Genomic DNA, 25,554 nt, shown 5'->3' with positions numbered 1-25,554 from the left:
CATATGAAGAAAGACTGGATGAACTGGGCTTGTACTCCTTGGAATTTAGAAGATTGAGGGGGGATCTGATTGAAACGTATAAGATCCTAAAGGGATTGGACAGGCTAGATGCAGGAAGATTGTTCCCGATGTTGGGGAAGTCCAGAACGAGGGGTCACAGTTTGAGGATAAAGGGGAAGCCTTTTAGGACCGAGATTAGGAAAAACTTCTTCACACAGAGAGTGGTGAATCTGTGGAATTCTCTGCCACAGGAAACAGTTGAGGCCAGTTCATTGGCTATATTTAAGAGGGAGTTAGATATGGCCCTTGTGGCTACGGGGATCAGGGGGTATGGAGGGAAGGCTGGGGCGGGGTTCTGAGTTGGATGATCAGCCGTGATCATAATAAATGGCGGTGCAGGCTCGAAGGGCTGAATGGCCTACTCCTGCACCTATTTTCTATGGTTCTATGCTTCTATCTTGAGCCACAGGAGATAGGTGGAATTTTCAACAAATATTTCTCCCCAGTCTTTACTGAGGAAGAAATCATGGTTGCTTAAGAGATAAGGGAAAGAAATGGAGATGTTTTGGAGAACATCTATACTACCAGGGAAGAGGCATTTGCAATCATACAGCACAATAAGATGAATAATTGACCAGGGCTTGACCAAATACAGCCTCAAACTTTATGGAAGGCAAGAGAAGAAATTGTGGAGGTCCTTGTGGAGATATCTGCTTCATTTTTAGCCACTAGTAGAGCTTCAGAAAACTGGAAGGAGACTAATATTGCTCTGTTGTTTCAGAAAGTATTAAGGTCATGCCAGGGAACTACAGACTGCTCAGCCTGACATGGGGAAGTTCTGGAGGACATTCTGAGGGGCAGGAGCTACCAGGCTTTGGAGGTGCATTCAGCATAACTGTGTGGAAAGTTGTGTTAGATAAAACTTCAGGAGTCAAGGTAGATGAGGGAAAGCAGTGGATGTTGTCTGTTGGGACTTTAGCAAGGTCATTGACAAGTCCCTGCATGGTAAGCTGGCCTGGAAGACCAGCTACCAGGATCAGAGTCAGAATCAGGTTTATTATCACCGGCATGTGTTGTGAAATGTGTTAACTTAGCAGCAGCAGTTCAATGCAATACATAATCTAGCAGAGAGAAAAAATAATAGTAATAATAAATAAAATAAAAATGGTAATATTAATCATAAATAAACAAGTAAATCAATCGCATATATTGAATAGATTTAAAAAACGTGCAAAAACAGAAATACTGTATATTAAAAAAAAGTGAGGTAGTGTCAAAGCTTCAATATCCATTTAGGATTTGGATGGCAGAGGGGAAGAAGCTGTTCCTGAATCACTGAGTGTGTACCTTCAGGCTTCTGTACCTCCTACCTAATGGTAACAGTGAGAAAAGGGCATGCCCTGGGTGCTGGAGGTCCTTAATAATGAACGCTGCCTTTCTGAGACACTGCTCCTAAAGATGTCCTGGGTACTTTGTTGGCTAGTATCTAAGATTCTGACTAGATTTATAACCTTCTGCAGCTTCTTTCAGTTCTGTGCAGTAGCCCCACCACACCAGACAGTGATGTAGCCTGTCAGAATGCTCTCCACAGTACAACTATAGAAGACGTTGAGTGTATTTGTTGACATGCCAAATCCCTTCAAACTCCTAATAAAGTATAGCCGCTGTCTTGCCTTCTTTATGACTACATTGATATATTGGGACCATGTTAGATCCTCAGAGATCTTGACACCCAGTAACTTGAAGCTGCTCACTCTCTCCACTTCTGATCCTTCTATGAGGATTTGTATGTGTTCCTTTGTCCTACCCTTCCTGAAGTCCACAATCAGCTCTTTCGTCTTACTGACGTTGAGTGCCAGGTTGTTGCTGTGGCACCACTCCACTAGTTGGCATATCTCATTCCTGTACATCCTCTCGTCACCACCTGAGATTCTACCCACAGTGGTTATATCATCAGCAAATTTATGGATGGTATTTGAGCTATGCCTAGCCACACAGTCATGTGCTTATAGACAGTAGAGCAGTGGGCTAAGCACAGCAAGCTGTGTCAGTGAGGAGAATATGTTATCAGCAATCTGCACAGATTTTGGTCTTCTGGTTAGGAAGTCAAGTATCCAATTGCAGAGAGAAGTATAGAGCCCCAGGTTCTGCAACTGCTCAATCAGGATTGTGGGAATGATGATATTAAATGCTGAGCTATAGTCAATGAACAGCATCCTGACGTAGGTGTTTGTGTTGTCCAGGTGGTCTAAAGCTGTGTGGAGAGCCATTGAGATTGCATCTGCCATTGATCTATTGTGGTGAACGGTAAACTGCAATGGGTCCAGGTCCTTGCTGAGGCAGGAGTTCAGTCTAGACTTGACCAACCTTTCAAAGCATCAAATCCAAAGAGAGCTACTGTAGTTAGGTGGATTCAAAAATGGCTTGGAGATATGAAGCATGCTTGTTGAAGGTTGTTTCTTGGAATAATGGCCACTGACAAGTGGTGTGCCACAGGGGTACACATAAAAAATGAAATCAAATCTTTAGAAGGAGATGACATAGGATCGAAAGATATAGAATCCTTGTGGATAGAGTTAAGAAACTGCAAGGGTAAAAAGACCCTGATGAGAGTTATACAGAGACCTCTGAGCAGTTTCCAGGATGTGGGCTACAAATTACAATGGGAGATAGAAAATGCGTGTCAAATGGCAATATTACAATAGCCGTAGGCAATTTCAATATCCAACCACTGATGCCAGGCAGACAATCTTTGAGGAGTATTAATAATGGCTGGGGTCACCCATCTTGTCAAGTTAGTGCCAAGGAAAAGGCAATGGCAAACCACTTCTGTAAAGAAATTTGCCAAGAACAATCATGGTCAAAGACCATGATCACTCATGTCATACAACACGGTACATAATGATGATGATGTGGTTGTGTCCACTTAGGGAATGACAATTCTGGATTGGGTGTTATGAAATGAACTAGATTTGAATAGGAAGCTGAAGGCAAAGGAACATTTAGGAGGCAGTGATCATAATATGATAGAATTAGAGAGAGAGAATCTTAAGTCAGATGTATCAATGGTAGAGTAAAGGGAATAGAAATGGCTAGTGTTTCTAGGGGAAATTTGGAAGGTGTTAGGAAAGATAAATCTCAAAGATGAAAAAGAATTCTAAAGGCAAGATGACGCAACTGCGGTTGTCAAGGGGAGTCGAAGACAGCATAAAAGCAAAAGGGAGGGCATATCATACAGTAAAAAGTAGGTTAGAAAATTAGGAAGATTTTTAAAAACCAACAAAAGGCAACTAAAAGGCCATAAAGAGAGAAAAGATTTAATATGAAGATAAGCCAGACAATAATATAAAAAAGTTTTTTTTTCAAATACACAGTTTAAGGAGTAAAAAAGAGAAGAGAGGGGCTATTAGATTGCCAAAAAATGACAATGAAGAGGTAGGAATGAGGGGACAAAGGAATGGCAAAGAAAGTTATTAAGTATTTTGCTACAGTCTTCAATGTGGGTGATGCTAGTAGAAAGCTAGAAATGCACATTTTTCTTCTTGAGATATTGTAAGTGTTGCTTACTTCAATGTACTCGTGATAATTTTGGACAATAATAATAAAAAGATTTGAAAAGAAAAAAAGAGAAATGCATAAATGTCAGTGGGCAGATGTGAATGTCATTGTTCACTTCTGCCCCCTGAGGCATAATGCCTCACATATGTTTTTCCACTGGTAGATGAGACTAGAACTAGATCTGGGGAAGTAAAATTTAGGACAGAGATGAGGAACTGCTTTTCCCAAATAGTGGTGGATCTCTGGAATTCTCTTCTCAACAAAGCAGTGGAAGCTACCTCAGTAAATATATTTAAGACAAGTTTGGATAGATTTTTGCACAGTAGGGGAATTAAGGGTTATGGGTAAATGGCAGGTAGGTGGAGATGAGTCCATGGTCAGATCAGCCATGATCTTATTGAATGGCAGAGCAGGCTCGATGGGCCAGATGGCCGACTCCTGCTCCTATTTTTATACTCTTATGTTTTATCAACCTCTGCTGAAAATATATATAAGGATTTGGCCTGTGACAAAGAATTCCACAGATTCACCGCTCTCTGGCTAAAGAAGTTCCTCCTCACCTCCGTTCTAAAAGGACGCCCTCTAAGCTGAGGCTGTGGCCTCTAGTCTAAGACTCTCCCACCGTAGGAAACATCCTCTCCACATCCACTCTATCAAGGCCTTTCACCATTTGCTAGGTGAAATAGGTAAGTAGGCCAACGAGTGGCATATGGATTGCAATGCAGTTATGTGTGACATGATGCAGTTTAGAAAGTCAAACCAGTGTAGGACTTGCACTACGAATGGGAGAGCATGAGCAAGTGCAGTGGAGTAGAGGGACTTCGGAGTACAAGTGGACAGGTCAATGAAATTGGCATCACAGGTAGACAGGTGGTGAAAATGGCATTTATCATGCTGGCATTCACCAGTCAGGTCATTGAGTATAGGAGTTGAGACATTATGCTGCAATTGTATATGTTATTGTTGAAGTAGTCCTGATGAAGTGACTCAGCTCGAAACGTCAACTGTTTATTTATTTCCATAGATGTTGCCTGATCCACTGAGCTCTTCCAGCATTTTGTGTGTATGAACAGTTTTTCTAACCTGTTATAGGAACAAATGAGGTTAAACTGGAAAGATGGCAGGAAAGATTCATGAGGATCTTGGCCAGTACTAAAGGCCCTGAGTTGTAGAGAGACATTGCCCAGGCTAGATCTTTATTTCTTGGAACGTAAGAAAATGAGGCATAATCTTTTAGAAATGTTTAAAATTCAGGAAGGAGGTGCAGAATGCTGAAGACACCCACTCAACAATTCAGGAACAGACAATGCTCCGTGTGGATATGGCCTTACCCAGGCCATATCCACTACTTTTTGTAGGATTGTCCATGTATGCTAGAGCATTGGTGTTTCCATACCGGGCTGTGATGCAGCCAGTCAATATATCCTGCACCACACATCTACAAAGTTTTAGATATTGTGCTGAATCTCAGATGCTGGAAATCCAGAACAACACACACAAAATGCTGGAGGAGCTCAGCAGGTCAGGCAACATCTAGGGAAATGAATAAACAGTTCACTTCTCAGTCCGAGACCCTTCATTAGAACTGATGAAAAAATCACTGGGAAAAAAATAGGTTGGGTAGGCTGGTCAAAGGTGTGATATTAGTTAACAAACTTATTAAATTATCATTGGAGACTGATTTGCAGTGTAAATTTGGAGAGAACTCAAAGAGAGGAGGGAAAAGTTTCAGTAGCAAACATTTGGCACAGCTCAGCACATCACAATGATCAGACTGCCGTAGAATTGTTTAGCCAACTACAAGCTGCCAGAAATCAGAGAGTTGTAATCGTGGGCGATTTCAATTACCCAGCAATTAAGTGGACAGAACCACAGCTCCCTCAAGGGAAAGAAAAAGGTGGAAGCACATTTATTGCAGTAATTAGAAACTGTTTCTTGTCACAACATGTGAATTGGTGCTCCAGAGCTGATATTATATTAGATTTAAATGTTCATGGGCAAAAATTACACAGCACAAAGAAATGATCATAATTCACTTACAACTGAGACAATTAAGTGAAATAGCCTAATATGATAACAAGAAAAGCTGGGCCACACTTAAACAAAAACAGAAGTTTACACAATGATCCAAAAACAGATATCCAACTGCATAATTTCTTGAATGTCAAAGTAATACTTACTGCATGTTCCAGAACAGAGAAATCTACAGAAAGTGGTGGACATAGCCCAGTGCATCACAGGCAAAATGTTCCCCACCATTGAGCACATCTACAAGGAGCTCTGTCACAGGAAGACAGCATCTATCATCAAAACCTCCGCGATCCATACCGTGCTCCCTTCTCCTTGCTACCATCAGGCAGGAGCTGCAGAAACCTCAGTTCTCACACCACCAGGTAGTTTGTATAAGGTGACATATATTTTGACTTTCTTTCATGTAAATATAATGCTAGTATTGTAGTTGAAACAGATTCTAAATTTGAAGCAACATATAAAGCAAAGCCTATAAAATTAATGCTGGGGTCAAAAGAAGAGAGTGTGAATACCCCCACAAATACTCACAAGATTCCTGCCACTTAAATTCTTAGATGATTCACAGCTTTGAATTCTCTGTCATCAGCCCCCACCATTGCAGCACTGGTGACCAACGTTCGCCCAAGGCATTGCACCTCATCTTCCAGCTGACCAGGCTTCACACCTGGGATCCTAATTTTTAACTTAATAATGCCAGGTAACTACCCCTCTTTTTCCCAGCTCCACAAATGTTGCCGTATGTACAGTATCTGTTTCTTTTTCCCTAACTAGGAGGCGGTTAAGGAATATTTGAGTAAGTACATGGCTGGGAGGCAAAAGGAGGGCTATGATCCATCTGTGGATCAAGGGAACTAGGCAAAATAGTAGTCTGCCACAGCCTAGATGGGCAGAAGGGCCTGTTTATATGTTATAAATTGTTTATGACTCTGTAAGTCTCTTCTTTCTCTAAATTCCAATTTAAAAGCCTTTGTTACCATGATGACATTGGTCTGCACCTCACTAAGGACATAAGTTATCCAAAATGGAGACAGAGCCTTCAGCCCAATTGCAGCCACGATGCACATCTAAGTTAGTCCATTTGCCAGTGTGTGACACATAACCTTCTAAATATTTCCGATCCATCTCTCTGCCAACAGTCCTTCAAAAATTGCTGTTGTACCTGCCTCAACCACTTACTCTAATATGCAACGAGCTTTTCACTGTATCTTCAAAGTTCAAAGTAAATTTATTAAAAAGTACATTAATGTCACCATATAGGGCCATAGAAAAGTACAGCACAGAAATAGGCCCTTTGGCCCATCTAGTCTGTGCTGTACCATTTAAACTGCCTACTCACATCGACCTGCATCGGGACCATAGCCCTGCATGCCTCTATCATCCATGTACCTATCCAAACTTCTCTTAAACATTGAAATCGAGCTTCCATGCACCACTTACGCTGGCAGCTCGTTCCATGCTCTCACAGGGTGAAGAAGTTTCCCCTCATGTGCTCCTTAAACTTTTCACCTTCCACCCTTAACCAATGACCTCTAGTTGTAATCAGGGTAGATGCACTATCCTGAGATTCAATTTTCTTGTGGGCATTCACCGTAAATGCAAAGTAGCAATGAAAAACTACTTTTCACGGTCTTGATATTTATTGTTTATTTATTTATGGCTTTACACCCTGGTTTGAAGAAACGATGTCTCATTTCTATATATATTATATGGTTATATATATTGTATAGTTAAATGACAATAAACTTGACTTGACTTGACTAGGCTGCAATGCTGTGTAATGGTACAGAGAAATCTGGGAGTCCAAGTGCATCAATTATTGAAAGTCACATTACAAGCCGACGGTCATTTGATAGGTGCCGTATCATATGATATAGGCAATGATGGTCCATCCATGACCATGACTGCTCTTGGCAAATTTTTCCACAGAGGTAGTTTGCCATTGCTTTTTTCTGGGCAGTGTCTTTACAAGACGGGTGACCCCAGCCATTATCAATACTCTTCAGAGATTGTCTGCCTGGTGTCAGTGATGGTATAACCAGAAATTGTGATCTGCACCGGCTGCTCATACGACCACCCACCACCTGCTCTCATGGCTTCACATGATGCTGACTGAGGCTGGAGTTGGTGGGGGGCCTACTAAGCAGGTGTTACTTCTTGTCCATGGGTGACCTACAGTGTAGAGGAGGGAATGAGTGCCTTACACCTCCTTTGGTAGAGACGAATCTCCACGCTGCCACCCAACACAGGTACTTAGCACACTGACCCTCATGAGTGAGAGCATTAAGTATTGGAGTTGGGACATCGTGTTGCAGTTGTACAAGTTGTTAGTTTGGCTACATACAGAGCATAGTGTACAGTGTTGATCATACTGTTATAGAAATGATGATTTAAATTGGAAAGAGTACAGAAAAGATTTACAAGGATGTGTCCAGGACTGGAAAGCCTGAGTTATTGGGAGAGCTTGTCCAGACCAGGTTTTTATTCCTTGGATTATCAGAGAATGAGGGGTTCACTTACTGAGATGTTTAAAATTACCTCAGGCGTTGATAAGGTGGATGGCAACCGGCTCTTCCTCAGGGTAGGGGAGTCCATAATTGGAGGGGATGGGGTACGCAGATTTATGAAGTGAGAAAAATATAAAAGAGACCTAAGACCATAAGATATAGGAGCAGAATTGGGCCATTTGGCCCATCAAGATTGCTCCACTATTTCATCATGGCTGATCCATTTTCCCTCTCAGTCCTAATCTCCTGCCTTCTCCCCACTTCATGCTCTGACCATTCAAGAATCTATCAACCTCTGCCTCAAATGTAGGAAAAGACTTGGACACCACTGCTGCCTGTGACAACAAATTCCACAGAATCACCACTCTCTGGCTAGAGAAGTTCCTCATCTCCTTTCAAAAAGGACTGTTCTGAGGCTGTGTCCTCTGGTCTTAGATTCCCCCACCAGAAGAAACATCTCCTCCACATCCACTCCATCAAGGCCTTTGAAAAACAACTTATTTCACAGAGAATAGTGGATATATGGAACGAGCTGCCAGATGAAGTGAATAAGGCAGGAACATTAGTATCATTTAAGAAGCACTTAGACAGATAGATCAAGGTATGGGCTGTATGCAGGAAATTCGGACCTCCTGAGTTGGCACCATGGTTGGCACAGACTGGATGGGCCAAAGGGCCTGTATCCACGTGTCTTGCTCTGTGAACTTAATTGCAAATTTAAAATATAATAACACTCCTTCAGTAAGAAAATCTGCTCAAAATTATACTCCGACTGTCAAATATTCCAGTGTTTAGATCACATCATTGATTATAAATGCAATCAAAATTTTGAATTTGCCATTTATCTGTCAGCTTCTTAAATTCAACCTCGAATAAGTGATCACTGGAACTTCAGAATGCAGATGGATACGTTTAAATAATAGAAAAAATTACAAAGAATCGTTTTGTTTTTAACATGGACCCATTTGAAGCAAAACTTTCATTCACACGAAACAATATTTGGTGTTAATGGGGGCCATGGATTACATATTTGAAAGCATGTTTCAAATCCTCGTGGGGGAATGGAAATCAGTATCTGAAACTGTATAAAATAATTAAATGCAAGCCTTGTAAGCACCCAAGTGGTTAAAAAGCCTGCAGTCTTTCAGATGACAGACAGTGTGTTCAGACATGTTTCTGCAAACAGCCTGTGAAACCACCTCAGTTTAATTACAATTAGATGCCTACTGAATGCCCAATGCAGAGCTGAGTAATCGTTTTAGCTCTGACAGCTCGAAGATGCATCGCTTCACTGGAACTGTGGTACTCACTGAGGTTAGTCCTGTCACCAAACATGGGGATTGCAGTAATCACTGAGGTGAGTCCCATCACTCCGCATTGGGGTAGAACTATTCACTGAGCCTAGGCCCACCACTCCACGCTGAGAGTGTGAATCGCTGAGGTTAGTCCCACCACTCCACAGCGAGATCGCTATGCTCACTGAAGCTTGGTCTACCACTCTACACTGAGAATGAGGTACTTATCACTATTATTCCCATCACTCCACGCTGGTTCTACAGCACTTCCAATGGTTAGTCCCACACGACATTCTGAGTTTTCACTACAGACAGAGAACGTTCCCGAGGAAGCATCTGCAGAAACTCCCACTCCCATTCTGACATGTCCGTCCGTGGTTTCCTCTACTGCCACGCTTGGATGAAGGAGAAGCACCTCAAATTCCACCTGAGTAGCCTCCAACCTAATGGCATGATCATTAATTTACCAACTTCAGCTTTCTCCCACCTCCCTCTTCTCAATTTTGCAATTCCCCGTTCTGGTTCCTCTCTCATCCTTCACTTCTCACCTGCCATCACCACACTCTGGTTGCCCTCCTCCTTCCCTTTCTCCACTGTCCACTGTCCTTTCCGATCTGATTCCTCCCTCTTCAACCCTTTACCCTTTCCACCTTTCACCTCCCAACACCATCCTCCTCCCCCACCCACTCTTACCTGTCACCTGCCCACTTGTACTCCTTCCCTCTCAACACCCTTTTCTTCCGGCGTCTCCCCCTTCCTTTTCTGTCCTGATGAGGGGTTTCGGCCCAAAACAGCGACTGTTTATTCCTCTCCATAGATAACTGCCAAGTTGCTAAGTTCCTCCAGCATTTTGTGTGAGTTGCTCAAGGATTCAGTCACCTGCTGAATTTCATGTGTTTATGATTTACAGAATCTCTTCATGTACCACCAGGCTCAAGAACAGATTCTTGAACAGACTGTAAGATGACTCTTGACCTCACAATATCCCTCATTATGATCTTGCCCATTACTGTTTACCTGCACTTTCTCTGCGACTGTTAAACGTTATTCTGCATTTATTGTTTTACTTTGTCCCACCTCAATGCACGGTGTAATGATCTGGTCTATATGAATAGTATCCTTTTCATCGTATCTTGCTATATATATCAATAATAAACCAATATTTCTATCACTTTACGCAGGCAACTTAGTGGCCATAAACCTCCATTAGCCTCAGAATAGAGGGATGTCCATAGAGAAGAGCGATGAGCAGGAACTTCTTTAGCCAGAGGTGTAGTCAATCTGTACAAATCATTGCCACAGATGGTTGTGGAGACCAGGTCTTTGGGTATATTTAAAATGGAGATTGATAGGTTCTTGAATCATGAAAAGTTACAGGGAGAAGACAGGGTAATGGGTTGAGAGGGAAACTATACCAGCATGGTGAAATGGTAGAGTAGAGAGTAGACTCGATGGGCCAAATGGGCCAATTCTGCTCCTATGTCTTGTGGTCACATGCAGCTGACTGACATCTTTGCTGCTGGGGACAGTGCAAATATTAATATCCATACTTTAACTCCAAACTCACTGGAGTTACTCCTGTCACTTCACATTGTGGAGAGCGTTCTAACTGGCTGCATCAGCAGTGGGACTGGTGGGGTGCGGCTACTGCACAGGACTGAAGTAAGCTGCAGAAAGTTGTGAACTCATTCAGTTCATCACCGGCACGAGCTTCCGCAGCATCCAGGACATCTTCAAAAGGTGAGCCAGAAGAAGGAGGTATCTAGTCTGAAGACACACAGTCAATGATTCAGGAACAGCTTCTTCCACTGTTCATTTATATTTTTATATATATAGAGAGACAGACAGACACAGACAGAGAGACAGAGACAGACAGCCACTGTACCACTGCCACATAACAACAAATTTCACAGCATATGCCAGTGATATTAAGCCCCACTGTCATTTGTACTCACTCTGGTTGGTGCTATCACTCCACACTGGAACTGGTGCCCGGTTGTATCTGTGATAGAACTTCTGCCACTCCACCCACTTCAGCTGTTGCAAAAAGACAAATAATGCCCTTTAATAACAACATATCACTTTTTTTACTGCAGAGTCCTTTTGTTAAAATTATCAGTTCAACCTTTATGGAATCATATAATTGATAAATTCATTAAAATAATTGATCATCTCTTTAGGCAGTTAATGGGTATTGGAAAAAGTGAAAATCATTGTCATTCTCTTCCACATCTTCCGAGATATTACCAAAGCATCACCTTTTCTGCTGACAGGACAGTTCATTATAGTTTTGTATAAAGGCATCCGTTAGTGTTGCGAGACCATGGATCTGCACACTTTCCAGGTTGCAGGCCTGGGCAAGGTCATATGGAAGACCAGCAGTTGCCTATGCTGCCCCTCTCCACGACTCCGATGTTGTCCAAGGGAAGGGCAAGGGCCGATAGTGTGGTTAAGTGCCTTGCTCAAGGACACAACACGCTGCCTTGGTTGGGGATCAAACTCACGACCTTCAGATCGTTAGTCCAATGCCTTAACCACTTGGCCACGTGCCCAGCACAGTTTTGTATATAGCAAACAATACTCCAAATTAGGCCTCACCAACATCTTTCCAACTTCAGCATAACATCCCATGTCCTGTACTCAGTACATTGATTTATGAAGGCCAGTGTGCCAAAAGCTTTCTCGCCACCTTCAATGAATTACGTACCTGTATTCCCAGATGACTTTGTTCTACCACACTCCTCAGTGCCCTACCATTCACTGTGTAAGACCTACCCTGGTTGGTCCTATCAAATGCAAAACCTCCCACTTGTCCGCATTAAATTCCATCTGCCATTTTTCAACCCATTTTTCCAGCTGATGCAGATCCCTCTGCAATCCATGATAGCCTTCCTCACTGTCCACTACACCCCCAACCTTGGTATCATCCGCAAACTTGCTGATCCAGTTAACCACTTTATCATCCAGATCATCGATACAGATGATAAACAGCAATGGACCCAGCACTCCACTAGTCACAGGCATCCAGTGAGAGAGACAACATCTACTGCCAATCTCTGGCTTCTCCCACAAAGCCAAGGTCTAATCCAATTTACAAGCTCATCCTGAATGCCGTGTATATTTATAGTATATTTAATGTATTGCATTGTAATTCTCAACGTCCCAGATTTTACAAACTGACTCTCAAATCCACGTTGACAAACACAGTACAGTGCAAAAGTTTTAGGTACCCTCACTCTATATTATCTATATTATATACAAAGGTTTGTAGGGCATACGGCCAGTTTCTGCAGTCGTCGAAAACACAAGGCCATAAGACACGGGAGCAGAATTAGGCCATTCAGCCCAACTCCACTATTTCATCCTACCTAGTCCATTTCCCTCTCAACTTACTCTCCTGTCTTCTCCCTGTAGCCTTTCATGCTCTAACTAATCAAGAATCTATCACCTCTGTGGTAAATATACCCAATGACCTGGTCTCTACAGCCACCTGTGGCAACAAAATTCACAGATTCACCAACTAAAGAAATTCCACCTCATCTCCATTCTAAATGTTCGTCCCTTTATTCTGAAACTGTGCCCTCCGGTCTTCAACTTCACCACCATAGGAAACATCCTCTCCACATCCACTCTATCTAGGCCTTTCAGCATTCAATAGGTTTCAATGAGATACTCCTTCATTCCTCTAAATTCCAGCAATACAGGCCCAGAGCCATCAAATGCTCCTCATACAATAAGCCTTTCATTGCTGGAATCATTCTCGTGATGCTCCTCTGAACCCTCTCTGATGTCAGCACATCATTTCTTAGGTAAGAGGCCCAAAACTGTTTACAATACTCCACATGCCTCACCAGTGCCTTACAAAGCCTCGGCATTAAATCCTTGCTTTACAGAACATAGAACATAGAATAGTACAGTGCAGTACAGGCCCTTCGGCCCACAATGTTGTGCTGACCCTCAAACCCTGCCTCCCATATAACCCCCCACACCTTAAATTCCTCCATATACCTGTCTAGTAGTCTCTTAAATTTCACGAGTGTATCTGCCTCCACCACTGACTCAGGCAGTGCGTTCCATGCACCAACCACTCTCTGAGTCCTCTTGAAATAAGTGCTAACATTGCATTTGCCTCCCTCACCACCGACTCAACCTGCAAATTAACCTTCAGGGAATCCTGCACGAGGATTCCCAAGTCCCTTTGCATCTCAGATTTTTGAACATTCTCGGTAATGCTGATGACATCATCTCTTGCGCACTGTGGTAAATCAGGGCAGGAGGTGCCCAATCAATTCCCTGCTTTAAAAATTAGCGTCATTTGTCACAAGAACATTGATGGATGGAACTTCAACAGGCAATGGGCACAGATTCCTCAAATCATGCAAAATCACACTCATGTACAATTTACATGTACAAAAATTAAATCAGACAAAACTGCATGTATTTATCAGCTATAATTTACCCACTTATATGTGTTGGACTGAATGGTTCAGAGCTTGGATTCTAGATTTCTTCTTTTGCAGTTATGGCTCTCTTTCAAGGATATTTCATTGATCAGGACAATTCAGTGGCAAAAACACACATTTCAGTAAAAACAAAAAAACTGCACACCAAAGGAGCAGAATTAGGCCATTCAGCCCATCGAGTCTGCTCCACCATTCCATCACGGCTGATTTATTATCCCTCTCAACCCCATTCTCCTGCCTTAGAACATAGAACATAGAATAGTACAGCACAGTACAGGCCCTTCAGCCCACAATGTTGTGCCGACCCTCAAACCCTGCCTCCCATATAAGCCCCCACCTTAGATTCCTCCATATACCTGTCTAGTAGTTTCTTAAACTTCACTAGCGTATCTGCCTCCACCACTGACTCAGGCAGTGCATTCCACGCACCAACCACTCTCTGAGTAAAAAACCTTCCTCTAATATCCCCCTTGAACTTCCCACCCCTTACCTTAAAGCCATTGAGCAGTGGTGCCCTGGGAAAGAGGCGCTGGCTATCCACTCTATCTATTCCTCTTATTATCTTGTACACCTCTATCATGTCTCCTCTCATCCTCCTTCTCTCCAAAGAGTAAAGCCCTAGCTCCCTTAATCTCTGATCATAATGCATACTTTCTAAACCAGGCAGCATCCTGGTAAATCTCCTCTGTACCCTTTCCAATGCTTCCACATCCTTCTTATAGTGAGGTGACCAGAACTGGACACAATACTCCAAGTGTGGCCTAACCAGAGTTTTATAGAGCTCATCATTACATCGCGACTCTTAAACTCTATCCCTCGACTTATGAAAGCTAACACCCCATAAGCTTTCTTAACTACCCTATCCACCTGTGAGGCAACTTTCAGGGATCTGTGGACATGTACCCCGAGGTCCCTCTGCTCCTCCACACTACCAAGTATCCTGCCATTTACTTTGTACTCTGCCTTGGAGTTTGTCCTTTCAAAGTATACTACCTCACATTTCTCCGGGTTGAACTCCATCTGCCACTTCTGAGCCCACTTCTGCATCCTATCAATGTCTCTCTGCAATCTTCGACAATCCTCTATACTATCTGCAACACCAGCAACCTTTGTGTCATCTGCAAACTTTGTGCCTTCTCTCAGTAATTTTTGATGCCCGAACTAATCAAGAACGTATTAGCCTCTGCTTTAAACACTGTAGTCGTAAAAATATTCCAGGAGGATATTTACTTAAACATATGGCATTATTTAAAGTAAAACCTTGCATCGTTTCTCTTTTGAAATTGTTGAAACTGAGCAAACACAAGGTAATTCTGTATGGTGACCAGCGGTCTTGATGCATACCTTAACTTGAATGATGGCTGAACATGTTAATTTGCAGAGGAAGATTTGTAGATCCACCACGATTCTCTACACAGAACACTGCTGCCAATCTGGAGCTGCTGAGTACTGACTGAGCTTACTTTTGATCTAAAGATTAGCTTCATTTGTCATTTGTACATCAAAAAGTACAGTGTTTGTGCCAAAGGAGGACCAGCTGGGGGCAGCCCACAAGTGTTACCATGCTTCTGGAGACAACATATTATGCTCAGAACTTACTAACCCTAACTCGTCTTTGGAATGTGGAAGGAAACCCATATGAACGCAAGGGAGAACTTTAAAATTTCCTTTTTGCCGGCAGTGAGAATTGAACCCGATCTTACAGCTGCCACCGTAGAGCGTTACACTACACTACCTCGCCACAGATAGACTAGGACAATGGAGATCTCACCATCTGATTTCTGCCCCTCTTCCCTCAACACCATCACGCCCCCTTTTTGTTTTTCATGTGAAATATCTGTCTGATTCCTATTAAAATTATAATAAGGGTCAGATATAATCAGCCCAGACCAAAGGAATATTCGTTACCCAGAACACCAGGCGGCCAATTTCATATCAGCTTTATTGGAGACAATAATTGAATCAATGAGTCAGTGCAGCCTTCACAATTCATAATTCTGAATTTGAGAACAGTTTGGGCTTCAGGAGCTCTGCACAGGAACTACAGCACAAACTCAGTTGGGTCAGAAATATGGCTGGGCTCACTGTCTTAATGGAGTACATGAATTAATTTCCTGTTTTCAGATCTATCAAAGTTAAAGCGCATTTAATGCTGAAAAGGATAAAGTTTCCTTGACACATACATTTACACGTATTAGGAATTTACTGTGGTGCGGAGGTTGACAGGTTTGCAGTTGTCAAGGATGTCAAAGGTCATGGGGTGAAGGCAGGTGAATGGGGCTGAGAGGGATCATACACCAGCCTTGATTAACTGGTAGAGTAGACTCAATGGGCCAAATGGTCTATTTCTGCTCCCATGTCTTGTGGTCCAATGGATGTGCAAGAAAAAATAACAGCATTCAACAATTATCAAGAATAAATTTTTTTTAAATAATTATATGTATTAAAACTATAAAGTTAGAAGTTAGGCTGTAGAATAAAATGTGCCTTAATAAATAAATACCAGCATGTATTTACAATGTAAACAGCATTATAAAAAGTGGTTTAAAGTTTTTAAAGTGCAGTGCAGTGACAGTTTTTGTTTTAATGTGCTTTTCAGAAGGGGTCTTTTGGAAAAGGCAGTTTGTAGGCTGGGTCGTGTCATGTCCACAGTAATAAATTGATATTGGGTGATAAGGAAGTGGCTGAGGCATTGAACAACTATTTTGTGTCAGTCTTTACGGTGGAGGACACGTCTAATATGCCAAAGAGGGATGTTATGGACGAAATGGGAGGTGAGGACCTCGATAAAATGACAGTCACTAAAGAGATAGTGATGAGAAAACTAGAGGGTCTGAAGGTAGGTAAGTCCCCTGGTCCTGATGGGATGCATCTCAGGGTTCTGAAGGAATTGGCGGAGGTAATAGTAGACGCGTTGGTAATCATTTATCAAAACTCTCCAGACTCTGGGCAGGTCCCAGCGGATTGGAAGACAGCAAATGTCACGCCACTTTTTAAAAAAGGACGTAGGCAAAAGACGGGCACCTATAGGCCAGTTAGCTTAACATCTGTAGTTGGGAAAATGCTTGAAGCTGTCATTAAGGAAGAAATGGCAAAACATTTAGAAAGGAGTGGTTCCATTAGACAGATGCAGCATGGATTCAGAAAGGGCAGGTCCTCTTTGACAAACTTACTGGAGTTCTTTGAGGACATAATGAGTGCAGTGGATGGAGGGGAACAGGTGGATGTCGTATACTTGGATTTCCAGAAGGCGTTCGATAAGGTGCCACACAAGACATTTATAAATAAGATGCGGATGCATGGAGTCGGAGGAAGCATATTGGCATGGATAGTGGATTGGTTAACTGATAGAAGGCAGAGAGTTGGTATAAATGGGTGTTTCTCCGGTTGGCAGTCAGTGGTGAGTGGGATGCCGCAGGGGTCGGTGCTGGGCCCACAGCTGTTTACCATTTACATTGATGATTTGGAAGAGGGCACTGAGTGTAGCGTAGCACAATTTGCTGATGATACTAAACTGAGTGGAAAAGCAAATTGTACAGAGGATGTGGAGAGTCTGTAGAGGGATATGGATAGGTTAAGTGAGTGGGCCAGGGTCTGGCAGATGGAATACAACGTTGGTAAATGTGAGATCATCCACTTTGGAAGGAATAATAGAAGAGCAGATTATTATTTAAATGGTGAAAGATTGCAGCATGCTGTTGTGCAGAGGGACTTGGGAGTGCTTGTTCATGAATCACAAAAAGTTGGCTTGCAGATACAACAGGTTGTTAAGAAGGCAAATGGAATGTCGGCCTTCATTGCTAGAGGGATTGAATTCAGGGAGGTCATGCTGCAACTGTACGGGGTACTGGTGAGGCCGCACCTGGAGTACTGTGTGCAGTTCTGGTCTCCATACTTGAGGAAGGATACACTGGCTTTGGAGGCAGTGCAGAGGAGATTCACCAGGTTGATTCCAGGGATGAAGGGGTTAACCTATGAGGAGAGATTGAGTTGCCTGGGACTGTACTCTCTGGACTTCAGAAGAATGAGAAGGGATCTCATAGAAACATATAAAATTCTGAAAGGGGTAGATAAGATAGAAGTAGGAAAGTTGTTTCCATTGGTAGGTGAGACTAGAACTAGGGGACATTGCCGCAAGATTCGGGGAGAAGATTTAGTACGGAGATCAGGAGAAACTGTTTTTCCCAGAGAGTGGTGAATCTGTGGAATTCTCTGCCCAGGGATGCAGTTGAGTCTTCCTCACTAAATAGATTTAAGATACAGTTATATAGATTTTTACATGGTAAGTGAATTAAGGGTTATGGGGAAAAGGCAGGTAGATGGAGCTGAGTTTACGGACAGATCAGCCATGATCTTATTGAATGGCGGGGCAGGCTCGATGGGCCAGATGGCCTACTCCTGTTCCTATTTCTTATGTTCTTATGTGTGAGGTGTTGCACTTTGGGAGGAAAAACTAGGGTTAGATTACACACCGAACAGTAAGGCCCTGAGAAGTACAGTGGAAGAAAGGAATTGGGAATACTGATCCGTAATTCCTTGAAAGTGATGTCACAGGTAGACAGTCATAAAGCTTTTGGCAAAATGGCCTTCATAAATCAGAGTATTGAGTATTGAAATGAATTGACTTTATTACTTACATCCTTCATATACATGATTAAATATGCAATGTGCAATTTATAGTATGTATAACAGGACAGTCAATATAACATAGAAATACAGTTGTGTTAGCATGAATTGTGTTGGCGCGTGCCCAAGTGGTTAAGGCGTTCGTCTAGTGATCTGAAGGTCGCTAGTTTGACCCTTGGCTGAAGCAGCATGTATGTCCTTGAGCAAGGCTCTTAACCACACATTGCTCTGCGACGACTCTGGTGCCAAGCTGTATGGGTCCTAATGCCCTTCCCTTGGACAATATCGGTGGCGTGGAGAGGAGATACTTGCAGTATGGGCAACTGCTGGTCTTCCATGCAACCTTGCCCAGGCCTGCGCCCTGGAAAGCTTCCAAGACGCAAATCCATGGTCTCATGAGACTAACGGATGCCTTAAAAAAAAGCAAGAATTAATCAGTCTGATGGCCTGGTGGAAGAAGCTGTCCAGGAGCCTGTTGGTCCTGGCTATTATGCTGCGGTACCGTTTCCCGGATGGCAGCAGCTGGAACAGTTTGTGTTTGGGGTGACTCGGGTCTCTAATGACTCTTCCGGAGGTTTTATACACTTGTCTCTGTAAATGTCCTGAATCATGGGAAGTTCACATCTACAGATGTGCTGGGCTGCTCCGCACCACTCTCTGACAGAAGTACAGTTCCCATACCAGGCAGTGATGCAGTCAGTCAGGATGCTCTCAATTGTGCCCCTATAGAAAGTTCTTAGGATTTGCGGACCCATACCAAACTTCTTCAACCATCTGAGATGAAAGAAGCGCTGTTGTGCTTTTTTCACCACACAGCCGGTATGTATCGATCATGTGAGACCCTCGATGAAGAGTATGCTGAGGAACTTGAAGCTGTTCACCCTCCCAACCCCAGATCCATTGATGTCAATAGGGGCTAGTCTGTCTGCATTCGTCCTGTAGTCCACAACCAGCTCCTTTATTTTTACGACATTGAGGGAGAGGTCGTTTTCTTGACACCACTGTGTCGGGTGATGACATCTTCTCTGTAAACTGCCTCATTATTATTGAGGTTAGGCCAATCAGTGTAATGTTGTCAGCAAATTTAATTAGCAGATAGGAGCTGTGGCTGACAACAGTCTTAGGTGTACAGAGAGTAAAGGAGGGGGCTTAGTACACAGCCCTGAGGGGCACCTGTTTTGAGGGTCAGAGGGGCAGAGGTGAGGGAGCCCACTCTTACCACCTGCCGGCGATCTGACAGGAAGTCCAGGATCCAGCTACCCAAGGCAGGGTGAAGGCAGAGGTCTCTGAGCTTGTTGTCGGGCCTGGTGGGAATTATGATGTTGAATGCTGAACTGTAGTCCAAGAACAGCATTCTCACGTAAGCATCCGTCTTCTCCGGATGTGTAAGGACAGTGTGTAGAGCTATGGCTATTGCGTCGTCTGTTGATCAGTTGTGTTGGTAGGTGAATTGTAGGGGGTCCAGTGTGGGTGGTAGCATGCTGCAGATGGTGTCCTTGACCAGCCTCCGAAAGCATTTGTTTATTATTGAGGTGAGTGCGACAGGACGCCAGTCGTTCAGACATGTTACCTTGGTCCTTTTAGGTACAGGGACAATGGTGGATGTTTTGAAGCAGAGGGGAAAATTATTGGATCAGCAAATTTGCTGACAATACAAAGATTGGAGGTGTAGTGGACAGTGAGGAAGGTTTTCAGAGCCTGCAGAGGGACTTGGACCAGCTGGAAAAATGGGTTGAAAAATGGCAGATGGAGTTTAATACAGACAAATGTGAGGTACTGCACGTTGAAAAGACAAACCAAGGTAGAACATACAAGGTTAATGGTAAGGCACTGAGGAGTGCAGTAGAACAGAGGGATCCGGGAATACAGATACAAAACTCCCTAAAAGTGGCGTCACAGGTAGATAAGGTCGTAAAGAGAGCTTTTGGTACATTGGCCTTTATTAATCAAAGTATTGAGTATAAGAGTTGGAATGTTATGGTGAGGTTGTATAAGGCATCGGTGAGGCCAAATTTGGAGTATTGTGTTCAGTTTTGGTCACCAAATTACAGGAAAGATATTAATAAGGTTGAAAGAGTGCAGAGAAGATTTACAAGGATGTTGCCAGGACTTGATTCAAAGATTCAAAAAACTTTATTGTCATTCTAACCATACATCAGCTCGGCAGGGCAGAATGAGACAGCGTTTCTCAGGAGCAGTACAATCATAACATAACAAATGCAACACTAAATAATAAACGTAACAATAAATAGTAAAACACAACACAGCTCTGTAACTGAGTTACAGAGAAAGGTTAAATGGGTTAGGACTTTATTCCCTGGAGCGTAGAAGAATGAGGGGAGATTTGATAGAGGTATATAAAATTATGATGGGTATTGATAGAGTGAATGCAAGCAGGCTTTTTCCACTGAGGCAAGGGGAGAAAAAAAAAAGAGGACATGGGTTATGGGTGAAGGGGGAAAAGTTTAAAGGGAACATTAGGGAGGCTTCTTCACAGAGTGGTGGGAGTGTGGAATGAGCTGCCAGATGAGGTAGTAAATGTGGGCTCACTTCTAACATTTAAGAAAAGCTTGGACAGTTACATGGATGAGAGGTGTATGGAGGGATGTGGTCCAGGTGCAGGTCAGTGGGACTAGGCAGAAAAATGGTTTGGAACAGCCAAGAAGGGCCAAAAGGCCTGTTTCTGTGCTGTATTGTTCTATAGTTCTCTGGTTCTATGGCACTTTACACTGGGAGAGGGAGAGGTTAAAAATGTCTGTAAACACACCTGCCAGTTGTGCCACATCGACCAGTAGAGGAGGTAGGATGTTATCTTAAAGTTGTATAAGACATTGGTGAAGCCAGATTTGCAGTATCGTGTGCAGTATCACCAACCTACTGGAAAGGTATCAACAAGATTGAAGGAGTACAGAGAAAATTTACAAGGATGTTGCCGGAACTTGGGGATATGAAGGAAAGGTAAAGGTTGAATAGGTTAGAACGTCAATTCCGAAGCATAGGACAATGAGGGGAGATAGGTTAGAGGTATTCAAATTATGAGGGGTGTCGATAGGGTAAATGAAGATAGGGTATATTAGGGTAAATGAAGATAGGGTATATGTGAGCAGGTTTTTTTCCACTGAGGTTGGGTGAGGTCGTAGATTAAGGGTGAAAGTGAAGTGCTTAAGGTAAACTTCTTATGGGTGGTGAGAGTTTGGAATGAGCTGCCAGCGGAAATATTCAATGTGGGTTGACTACCTCATTTAGGAGAGGTCTGGGTAAGTATATGGACAGCAGGGGTATGCAAAGCTGTGGTGCAGGGCCAGGTCGATGAACAAGGCAGAATAAGAGTTCAGCAAGGACTAGATGGGCTGAAGGGCCTATTTCTATGTTGCCATGCTCTCAGACCATAACTGAACCAAATTTTCAAAAAGGCGGCAAAATGCACAGACTGTTTGTTTACACATTTAGCACAAGCAATTAAAGATGAATTACCATCCTTTGGACCTTGGCAGCCCTCTCAATATATATACATAAGACCACAAGACCATAAAATACAGGAGAAGAACTAGGTCATATGGTCTATTGAATCTGCTCCACCATTTCATCATGGCTGAACCAATTTCTCTCTCTCTCTCAATCTCCTGCCTTCTCCCTGTATCACTTCACACTCTGACCAGTCAATCACTGACTTAAATATACCCAATAATTTGGTCTCCACAGCCTCCTGTGGCTACATATTCCACAGATTCTGCACTCTGTGGCTGAAGAAATTACTCCTCTAAGAGGATGCCCCTCTGTTCTGAGGCTGTGTCCTTTGGTCTGAGCCTCTCCCACCATAGAAACATCCTCTCTACATTCATTCTTTCACCATTAGATATATTTCAATGAGGTGACCCCTCATTCTTCTGAAATCCAGCAAATACAAGCCCAGAGCCATCTAACGCTCTTCATGTGACAAGCTGTTTAATCCAGGAATCATTTTCTTGATCCTCCTTTGAACCCTCTCCAGTTTCAGCACATCCTTTTTTAGATAAGCAGCCCAAAACTGCTCACAATAGTCCAAGTGAGGCCTCACCAGTGCTTTATAAAATCTCAACATTACATCTTTGCTTTTATATTCTAGCCTCTTGAAATGAATGCTATCATCACATTTGTCTCCCTCCCCACAGGCTCAACCTGCAAATTAACCTTTCGGGAATCCTGCACAAGGACCCCCAAATCCCTTTCTCCTAATTCTCCTAATCTAAGTCCTTCTGTAGCCTCTCTACTTCCTCAAAACTACTTCCCTTTCACCTATCATCTGCAAACTTAGCAACAAAGGCATCAATTCCTTCATCCAAATCATTGACAAACAACATGAAAAGCAGTCCAAACACTGACACCTGTGGAACACCACAAGCCACTAGCAGCCAGCCAGAAAAAAGCTCCCTTTACTCCCACTCTTTGCCTTCTGCCAGTCAGCCACTTCTTTATCCATGCTAGAATATTCCCTGTAATACCGTGGGCTCGTAGCTTGTTAAGCAGCCTCAAGTGTGGCACCTTATCAAAGGCCTTCAGAAAATCCAAATACCCAACATCAACTGATTCTCCTTTGTCCATCCTGCTTCTTATTTCCTCAAATTCCAACAGATTTGTCAGGTAAGATTTTCCCTTGAGGAAACTTTGGCCTATTTTATCATGTGCCTCAAAGTACTAAGACCTCATCCTTAATAGTTGACTCCAAGATCTTCTCAACCACTGTGGTCATCTTAACTGGACTATAGTTTCCTTTCTTCTGCCTCTCTCCCTTCTTGAAGAGTGGATTGTCATTTGTAATTTTTGAGACTTCTGAAACCATTCCAGAATCAAGTGATTCCTGATAGATCATTAATAATGCCTCCATGATCCCTTCAGCCACCTTTTTCAGAACTCTGTGGTGTACACCACCTGGTCCAGGTGACTTATCTACATTCCAAACTTTCAGTTTGCCAAAAGCCTTCTGAACAGTTATGGTAACTTCACACACTTCATGCCCCTTGACACCGGAACTTCCATAATACTACTACTGTCTTCCACCATGAAGACTGACGCAAAATACTTATTCAGCTCGTCTGCCATTTCTTTGTCCCTCGCCTCTACCCCTCTGACCCGCAACACAAGTGCCCCTTAGGGATATGTTCTAAGCCCCCTCCTTTACTGTTTGTATACCCATGACTGTGTTGCCACCCACAGCTCCAATCTGCTAATTAAATTTGCTGACGACATTACACTGCTTGGCCTAATCTTAATAATAATGAAGCAGCCTACAGAGAAGAAGTCATCACCCTAACAGAGTGGCGTTAAGAAAACACCCTTTCTTCAGTCACAAAAACAAAGAATTGAATGGAATTGAATTGAATTGAATTGACTTCATTACTTACATCTTTCATATACACGAGGAGTAAAAGTTTTACATTACCTCTCTATTCAAATGTGCAATGTGCAATTATAGTAATTTATATTAATATTATATACAACAGGATAGTCAATGCAACATAGAAATACATTGCTTCAGCATGAATTAAGCAGTCTGATGGCCTGGTGGAAGAAGCTGTCCCAGAACCTGTTGATCCTGGCTTTTATGCTGCGGTACCATTTCCTGGATGGCATCAGCTGACTGGCTGCATCACTGCCTGGTATGGGAACTGTACTTCCCTCAATCACAGGACTCTGCAGAGAGTGGTGTGGACAGCCCAACGCATCTGTATTTGTGAACTTCCCGTGATTCAGGACATTTACAAAGGCAGGTATGTATAAAGGGCCTAAAGGACCATTAGGGACCTGAGTCACCCCAACCACAAACTGTTCCAGCTGCTACCATCCGGGAAGCAGTACCGCAGCATAAAGCCAGAACCAACAGGCTCTGGGACAGCTTCTTCCACCAGGTCATCAGGATGCCTAATTGTTGCTAACACAACTGTATTTCTATGTTATATTGACTGTTTTGTTAAACTTCCCACTAATTTTTGCCCTATTGTATGCCCTCTCTTTGGCTTTTTTTTTATATAATTTTTATTGAGTTTTCAAAGTGATACATGAGAAAAAAAAATATCTACCCTCCCCCCTCCCCCCCCCGATATATACTCCCACCTAAAAAGAAAAGAAAAAAAGAAAAAAAAAGGAACCGCCTGAATATTGGAAGGTTTGCACATGCTCCATGGGATAAAAATAAATTTAGTATATATTTGTTACTTTCCCCCAAGGAACCAAGATCTTCATCATCGGAGCTATAAATAAGGGCTCCAAATATTCAAAAATGTTACATATTTATCTCTTAAATTCTAAAACATTACTTAGCTTCTCAACTCTCATAGTTCCCTGGGGAATCTCTTTGAACTTCACCATGTTGCTATGTGTTTCCCTCCCAATCATCCAGGTAAAAAGAAAAAAAAGATAGATAAGATACAAAAAAATGAAAAAACAAAATACCCCCCCACTAATGTTGTGAATGAAAGATACACAACACTACCCCCCTCCATTGTGCGGGTCGTGGCCGTTACCACGCTTGCACACATGAATAACGTAGCGATTGGTCAGTGTTTCTTCCAGCTCCCCCGTAACAAAAAATTATATATATATATAGAAAAAAAATTAATGTTATTATTCCAAGCTAATATTCCTCAAATTTTAACCTTTCTTCCCCTCCCTCATATAATTAATAATATATTTATATATTCATCCGCCTAAAAATTCAACAGGCCTAATCCTTGATCCAACTTCAATCCATCTCGCTCCCCTAAGTTTGTTCTTGTATCTGGTGAATATTCAAAGAATCTCGCACAAACTCCTCCGCTTTCCGGTAATGGTCAAAAAATCTTTTTTCTCCACCAGACAAAAAAATCTTCAAGGTTGCAGGATAACGCAATATAAATTGATAATCGTGATCCCATAGGGCTTTTTTCACTGGATTAAACTTCTTCCTTCTTTTCAAAAGTTCATAACTTATGTCAGAGTAGAAAAAAATTTTCTTCCCTTCTATCATCAGTGACCCTTTTCTCTTCTTGGCAGCTTGGGCAGCCGCCTGTAGAATCCTTTCTTTGTCTTGAAATCTTAAGAATTTTATTAAAATTGATCGTG

General features: G+C 42.6%; 1 protein-coding gene across 1 annotated transcript in view; it reads right to left on the bottom strand.

Annotated features, from left to right (window-relative positions):
- Positions 1-25,554, bottom strand: part of LOC140211221 (PC3-like endoprotease variant B) — a 1,844,543-nt gene that overhangs the window by 1,695,895 nt on the left and 123,094 nt on the right. The window contains exon 2 of the mRNA XM_072280838.1: positions 11,344-11,425. Coding sequence (XP_072136939.1) covers positions 11,344-11,425 — 82 coding nt within the window. The remainder of the gene's footprint in view (positions 1-11,343; positions 11,426-25,554) is intronic.

The sequence above is a fragment of the Mobula birostris genome, chromosome 2 (genome assembly GCF_030028105.1).
Source record: "Mobula birostris isolate sMobBir1 chromosome 2, sMobBir1.hap1, whole genome shotgun sequence".
NCBI classification, from domain to species: Eukaryota; Metazoa; Chordata; class Chondrichthyes; order Myliobatiformes; family Myliobatidae; genus Mobula; species Mobula birostris.
The sequence above is the reverse complement of the archived record's forward strand: the minus strand, read 5'-3'. Positions and strand labels throughout refer to the sequence as shown.